We start from the raw sequence: 7,358 nt of genomic DNA on the forward strand, positions 1-7,358 counted from the left end.
TGCACCAAGGACCCCGACGCACACCCCTCTTCCTCACAGAGCCCTGGGGACTGCAGTCCCCCAACTCCCTGCCTCTAAGAAAACGTGAATATAACCCCAAACGGCAGTTACAGAAGGCAAGCGTCCCTATTACCAGGCTGGAAAGACCTTGTTGTCAGCCTCTAGCTCTAAGGGAAGTCAGCAGACTTGGGTGCAACAGGAATGCAAGCCGGTTGGGTCACAAACACCGTTTTACAATCCCGTGTCAGGGAAAGCCATCAGACAGTTGTGTTGGTAATCTGAGCCATCTTTGGGGAAAAACAAATGCTGCTCTGCCCATCATAGGCAGGTATTGTTTCAAAACCTATAGAGACACGCTTGCTTGTGCTGCAATGGCATTTATTGCACATCGACTAATTACTTACACAGTAGTAAATTGCACCAGAGTATAAATAGGTTATAAAACGCGCACACAGAGGAGAATGGAAATGACACACAAGTGCTAAAATAACAACAGATTCACGTGGGCACTTGGAAATAAAATCAATACAAGTCCCTTAAGATATTTTAATTTATAATATGGATCTATTTACAGTACCTTCATAAAATAATATAAAAAGTCACTCTCTCAATAAAACTGTAACAGATCAGACAAAACCAGAAATCACTTTCAGGCTCGGTGTTGTTTAAACCTCCATTTCATTTTTAATTCGCGTGTGTAGACGTGTGCAAGTAGCATCTTCAAATAACTTTACAATCCTTAATACTGTGCAAAAAAACCCCAGCTTTGTCGCCGTTTCCCTAAAATGTGCAGTAAAATCTTGTTGTTGCCAGGATGTTTTTTTCCCTGCCCATCTGTAATCACAACGAACAAGCTGCAGAAGGCTCATTAAGTCCCCCCCACCCCCCTTTCCCATAAAATACTCCTAATGGTAGGCAAATACACTGTTTAATATAAACACGGCCCATTTATTCCCCTGTACAATATGCACAGTTTGAGGTAGAAGTTTCCCAGCCAGACCGCTATTGTCTGGCCAAAGAGATAAGCACAACAACCCACCGGTTGCTGATGCAGAGGAGAAAAAAAAATAAAAAATAAAGCCGAAGAGTTTGGGATGTTCGGGTTTAGGTTTTTGGGTTTGTTTTTTCCGTTTCAAAACAGATCTGTGTTCCTTGCTCTTAACACTGCCATCCCTTCTGCTCAGCAGAAGAGGGGAGCGCAGCGACCGCACGTTTCGGACAGCTCTCGAGGCAGCCGAGGCGCCGAGCACCTGCAGCTCCAGCCTCACCGCCGGGCTGGGATCGGCCGCTTCGCCGTGTGCGTGCGGGACCGCTGCCGGGACCCTCGGGATCGCGGCTTGGGCTCCCGCAGCCCTCGGGATGCAGCCCCAGGCACTGCCCAGCCTCTTGGGATCACAGCATCACAGGACTGCTCCCGCTGCTCCAGCCCGCGGTCTGACTACCGGCACTGTCCGGTGAAAACTCACCCGTGGGATGGGACTTGTGAAAGCGTATCTCTAGCCCACCCACAGCTAAGCCTCCTTCTGTCCCAAATATAATCTGGTTAGCTTTAGGACAGGCTGTTTATTTGCTCTGTTCGCCGGTCAGTGGGCTTCCTGTTTGCTTTCGGTTCATATGAGGTATGTCGGATACAATTCACCTGCTTTTATTCATCAGTAAACACGGGCTCTCTCCCCGCTCGTCCCCTGCCTGCGTCCCCCAGCCGTGGCCGGCCCCGCACACCCACCCCCCTATACCTTGGACTCCGAGCGGGACGTTTTGCTATGTCTCTCCTCCAGGCTGGACTCGCTGCCGCCCCGCATGCCCCCGTTGCAGTCGGACCATGTCCCCCCAGGGCTGTGCTCGGGGGAGCCCAGGGTGCTGATGAAGCCCCCGGGCAGCGGGGCGGGTTGGCCGCCGGCGTGCAGCCGCCTGTCAGCTTTGCGGGGGAAGCAGAGCAGCCTCTTGAAGGCCTTGCGGAAGTCTGGGCTCCGGCAGTAGATGATGGGGTTGAAAGCAGAGTTGGCGTAGCCCAACCAGTTGAAGAAAACGAAGAGCCAGTCCGGCACCAAGTCTCTATTGAAGGCATTGACAATGTTCACCAAGAAGAAAGGGAGCCAGCAGAGGGTGAACACCCCCATGATGATGCCCAGTGTCTTCAGGGCTTTCTGCTCCCTCATGGCCATGATGCGGGACGTCTTCCTCTTACTGGTGCGGCCGTTGCCGAGGATGGGCTGGTGGTGGGGGAGCGGGGGCGGCTGCGGCTGCTCCTGGCTGCCATAGAACCGGCCCTCGCAGCGGTCGATCTTCCTGATCTGCTCCTTGGCCTCCCGGTACACCCGTAGGTACACGAAGATCATGATGAGGAGGGGGATGTAGAAGGAGATGATGGACGAGGCGATGGCGTAAGCCCGGTTGGTGACGAAGTCGCAGCATCCCGGGTCCAGGTAGCACTTGAGCGCCTGCGGGTCCTCATCCCGCCACCAGTGCATCATGATGGGCAGGAAAGAGACCAGGGCGGAGATGGCCCAGACGGTGCAGATGATGCCCTTGGCCCGAGCCCTGGTCATCAGGCTCTGGTAGCGGAAAGGCGAGGTGATGGCCAGGTAGCGGTCGATGGCGATGACGCACAAGGTCTCGATGCTGGCCGTCACGCACAGCACGTCCAGCGAGGTCCAGCACTCGCAGAGGAAAGAGCCCCACAGCCAGGTGCCCCGCACCACCAGCGTGGCCCCGAAGGGCACCACCAGCAGCCCCATCACGAGGTCGGCGCAGGCCAGCGAGGTGATGAACAGGTTGGTGAGAGTCTGCAGCCTCTGCGTCCTCCCGATGGCCGCGATCACCAGCACGTTGCCGGCCACGATGAGCAGCACCACCAGGGCCATCAGCAAGCTCATGCCCGCCTCCCACTGCTGCGACAGCAGCTCGGCGGACACCTGACGGCTCCCGGTCGGCGCCGCCGTGGCCCCTCCGCCTCCGGAGCGGTTGTGGGGGCCGCAGTCGGGCGGCAGCCACCCATCGCCCATGGCTGCGGGGCCGCGCCGCGGGCAGGCAGGAAGGCGGCGCCGCCGCCGCTGCCGCCGCCGCCCCGGGATCCGCATGGCCCCGCGCCGCGCCGCCGGCCCGCCCCGCCCCGCCCCGCCCCTCCCCGCCCCGCAGCCAATCGGCGCCGAGGGGCGTGGCCTCCCCGCCCGCTTCCCGCCGCTCGCGGGGCTCCGCCGCTCGGCGTCCCCTGAGGAGAGGGACTCGTTGCGCGGCAGCACCGCGGCTCGGGGCGTTTGCCCAGGGCCGGTAGCTGTCACACCGAAAAAGAAAGAAATCTGGCCCCGGTTTAGGGCAGTGGAGATGTAGGATGGAACACGTTTTTCCTCCTGCGCCTAGCTGGGATTTCTAAAGCAGTAGTGAGCTTTCTGCACCCCAGTGCGGAGAAGCTCGGATGGTGTTTTGTGAATGTGAACGCTCCGTTTTAGCACAAGTCTTGCCCTCTCTTCCCAAACTCACAAAGGCGGTGGGAAGCAGTGCGAGGGTACCACGCAGCTGTTTGCTGTGCTAATCCTGCTGCGCCATCCATCATCTGCTCACATCCCTTATTGCTGCAGCATCCTTATGTAGTTAACCAACACCGCAACTCAAACAGGTGCCAGCACTCTGCCCTCACACTGTCCTGTCAGACGTCCACCTGCAGATCCTGTCCCACCGCACGGGCAGATAAGCTTCAAGGCTGGAGGACTGCAGGACGTTGGCAGTGAGGATGCTGCGAAGCAGGAGCAGCCTGATCTTGCCTTACTTCCCACTATCTCTGTTGGTTCAACAAGTGTCAGTGTGGAACGCCAGGTCGGAGCTGGAGCCAGGGCATCTTTGGGAAACAAGGCAACTCCAAAGGGAAAAATAAGCGAATTTATGATTTCTGTACAGAACATCCCTCTGGCCCTTACTGCCAGTCTGCAGCCAAATACTGACTGTAGGCTTAACCCCTTTCAGAGCATTACTTCTGCAAATCTCCTGGGAGTCAAACTTCCCTTGCTTTTTTTTTGAGTTTCACGCAGCTCCTTAGCATGATTTTAACACAGGCCTTTGTTTGCTTATTACTTGAGGATGTCGGCGCAGGAGAGGGACTTCAAAAAGCTGAAATGAATTGTTTCTACTTACTCTCGAGATCACAGTTTTTAATGAACACCTAATTTATTTTTCCCTTGGAAGTCATTAAAAAAAAAACACTCAAAGCATTGGTAGTAATTAGGACAGCTCAGCCTGATGTTGCAGAGAGGATGGCCTGTGTGGTGGTGAGGGAGGAGCTGGTAGAGGGCTGGGGAGAGCTTAGCAAAGGATGATGGGGTTGGCAAAGGAGAAGAGTGAAGAGACTATTTCAGCTTGTTCAAGACATAATCTCTTAATGTAGTTGGAGGAAGAGAAAATTGTTAGGGAAAGAGAGGAATGGATGAATGCAAGGAGATTTAATGAGTGGTAATATGATGGAAGGGCAGAAGTGGTACAAACGTCTGAAAGGATGTCATCCCCATTAGGTTGCCAGGAGTTTTACCACTCTTAGCACTTAAGCCCTTAAGGTTACATTTGATAAAGCTTGAAATCTCAGTTTTGGATCAGACAGCATCTTCCTTGTCTGACCTTAGTTTGGTCACGCCCTCACCGCAATTGAATTATAGCACCTTCATTAATACCATAATATCAGCTTAAATATCAGCTGTTTGTTCTTTTAAGGCATTAAGCAAAGCCCACAGAAATGCCTGGAAGGACTCCCATCGATCCCAGCGCGTTACACGTTACTGTCCTTCCTCCCTCTCTAGCGAACCATGTAAAGGCAAAGGAAGAATTCATTTGCTGTCATGTTTTCTTCTCTCTATCCTCCTAAATCTCTTTGTAAACTTAACATACATCAGAGAAACCGTTTTGTATTGGTTATCCAAACAGCTTCCCTAAAACCTGAGCTGAAGACAAGCAAATGAGAAGCAGCTCCGCGAGCCATCGCATGAAGCAATCGGGCTTTGCCTGCACTGCTCTGTCCCAGGAAGAAGCTGTCATTTGTCTGCGTTCACATTGGACATTTGTTATTGGAGGAACAGAGACACGATGGAACGTTGCCACGAGATCCATGTCTCTTGTTTTTAAAATAAACATCTTGGCTTTGACTTGACGTTTATTTTCCATAAATGCCTCAGCTTTAATTTGGCATTTCTGTGGCAGCAGGAGACTGCTTTCCTGTGACAACATGCAATTCCATTGACATTATCTCTTGATTACATGTGACAGTGCTCAAAGCACTGTATAGAACTGCTTTTAGTTGAACAATGCCATGAAAATATAATCCAAGTGCATTTAATACCAGAAGAGGACATACTTTCCAGCCCCATTGCGTTGGTGTGACACCACAGGGACATGAGGTAGATGTGTGGGCAGGGTGAAGTGGGTTACAGAGAGCACATTGGGATGCCTTGCAGCATCCTGTTGAGCCTTGGTGGGTCTGTGTTGGTTAGTGTGTGCAGCACTGAGCTTAGAAATGTTTTGAAGAAATCTAAACTAGTCTGAGCACATGCAGATATGGGGAGAGCCCACTGCAGTAACCGAGCCTTGCAGAGCACTTACAAGAATGCTGAGTCCTTAATTACCTTCAGGTGATTAAAGATGTGCTGTGATTCTGTCTTTCTCCCGTACATACTCTGAGCAAAAAATGCAGAAGAACAGCCAAGCTGATGGCCTTATCTCCTGAAATTTGTGCTGTGCTTCTGCTAACAGGTCAGACTGCAGGAGAAGACTGTTTGCCTGCTGAGTTTTGCTCTGCTCAGTCCTTCTAGAATGGCCCCAGGACACTTTTTCCCAGTGCTCCTCATAAATTCAAACTGTGAAGACTGATTTTCTTCATAGGACTGAGGACAGGTTCCTATTTTTCTTGTATTTAAAGAGGATTATGACTTTTCTTGTAAACCTATCCATAACTTAAAACAAATGTATAGTCCTGGACTAATGTCTCTTTAGATGTGTGAAGGCAGAGGCTGTTATTACTCTGGAGATATGTCTCTTTCACAGGGTAGAATTAGACTTGTAAAAGCAAAAAAAGTTCATGAGTAAAACTTGGGGCTCATACTGGGCTGTACGTATTTATCATACTTAAGCCTAATTGAAAGGGAGTCATGCCAATTTATGAAGCTGAAGAGCAGGCTCCTTGCCTATCTGCCTAATAGTTTCTACCTTTCCCCCCTCCAGCTGCACTCCACACACGTCAGAGGAGGTCCTTAGCTCAGCCTGTTAGTATCTCACTCTAGAGAATTTCTTTTTTCACCTATCTCAGCAGCACTTCAGCATTTCCACGACTCCTGCTGTTGTTGACTGGGCCCTCCATTGGTGTACCAGTTCATAGTGTGATTTTACTGTTGTGTTACCAACCACACTGAGCAAACCAATTTTTGTTGGGCGAAAACAGTTTTCAACCATTGGTAAGAGCAAGCCAGAATTGATGTTTATGGAAGGAATATTAGTTTTGCAATTGATGACATTTTCATAAAGTCAATCCCTCTCTTATTTGCAGCCTAGCCCAGTATTAATCAGGAGCAATAATGCTATAGTCCTTAATCCAGATTATAACTAAGAGTTGTCTTTAATTGTTTCCTTTTCCAAGTCTCTTTGTGTTTACATATATTCTTTTGATGTATAAGCTCCTATATACACTGAGACAGTGGCACTGTGAGAACAGCCTGACTAAGGCTGCCTCTTTTTTAAGTATCAGCAGTTCCTTTGGGAGAGGTAACAAAACATTTTACAGCAGATCAGAAAATGCTGTTGATGGCCAGAGGCTTTGTTTATAGGGGGAGAATGTGGTTGAGAGATCAGAGCAGAGGAGTGGTGTCTGGGAGTCCTCTGAGATTTCCTTCCAGTCTATTCCTGCTTCAACACGTGCTGGCTATATATATTCAGGTTGGGTAGTAGGGAAAATTTCTTCTCAGAAAGTGTGTTGAGGCACTGGCACAGGCTGCCCAGGGAGGGGGGCGAGTCACAGTCCCTGGAGATGTTCCAGGACGTGGAGATGTGGCACTGAGACACATGGTTAGTGGGCATGGTGAGGATGGACTGGGATTTAACTAGATGATCTTTGAGGTCTTTTCCAACCTTGGCCATTCTATGATTCTATAAGGAGATACTTTACTTCCCCATATCAAAGCTTACCCACTTGTAGAATGAAAGCTGGATGCTTTAGGAAATATCATCTCACGTTGTCATTGGAGGTGTGAATGTGAGGTGGAATGGAAAGGCATGGCAGTGGTTTCAGCACACAGTGTTGGTGGAATGTGTTCACCAAGAAACCTTTTCCTTTCTCCTCCAGTCGTGGAGGAGTACAACATGCAAGCTAGTGACTGAGACATGCAAAG

General features: G+C 50.6%; 1 protein-coding gene across 1 annotated transcript; it reads right to left on the reverse strand.

Moving 5' to 3' along the window:
- Positions 1 to 361: 361 nt before the first annotated feature.
- ADRB1 (adrenoceptor beta 1) lies at positions 362 to 3,038 on the reverse strand. Its single transcript, XM_065746032.1, is given in 4 exon segments — positions 362 to 692; positions 694 to 758; positions 760 to 834; positions 1,737 to 3,038. Coding segments are annotated over 4 exon segments (1,452 nt in total). The 5' UTR covers positions 3,006 to 3,038; the 3' UTR covers positions 362 to 649.
- Positions 3,039 to 7,358: the final 4,320 nt, after the last annotated feature.

This window comes from Cyrtonyx montezumae, unplaced genomic scaffold, assembly GCF_038088225.1.
Source record: "Cyrtonyx montezumae isolate F1298 unplaced genomic scaffold, pur_monq_1.0 scaffold_4, whole genome shotgun sequence".
NCBI lineage: Eukaryota > Metazoa > Chordata > Aves > Galliformes > Odontophoridae > Cyrtonyx > Cyrtonyx montezumae.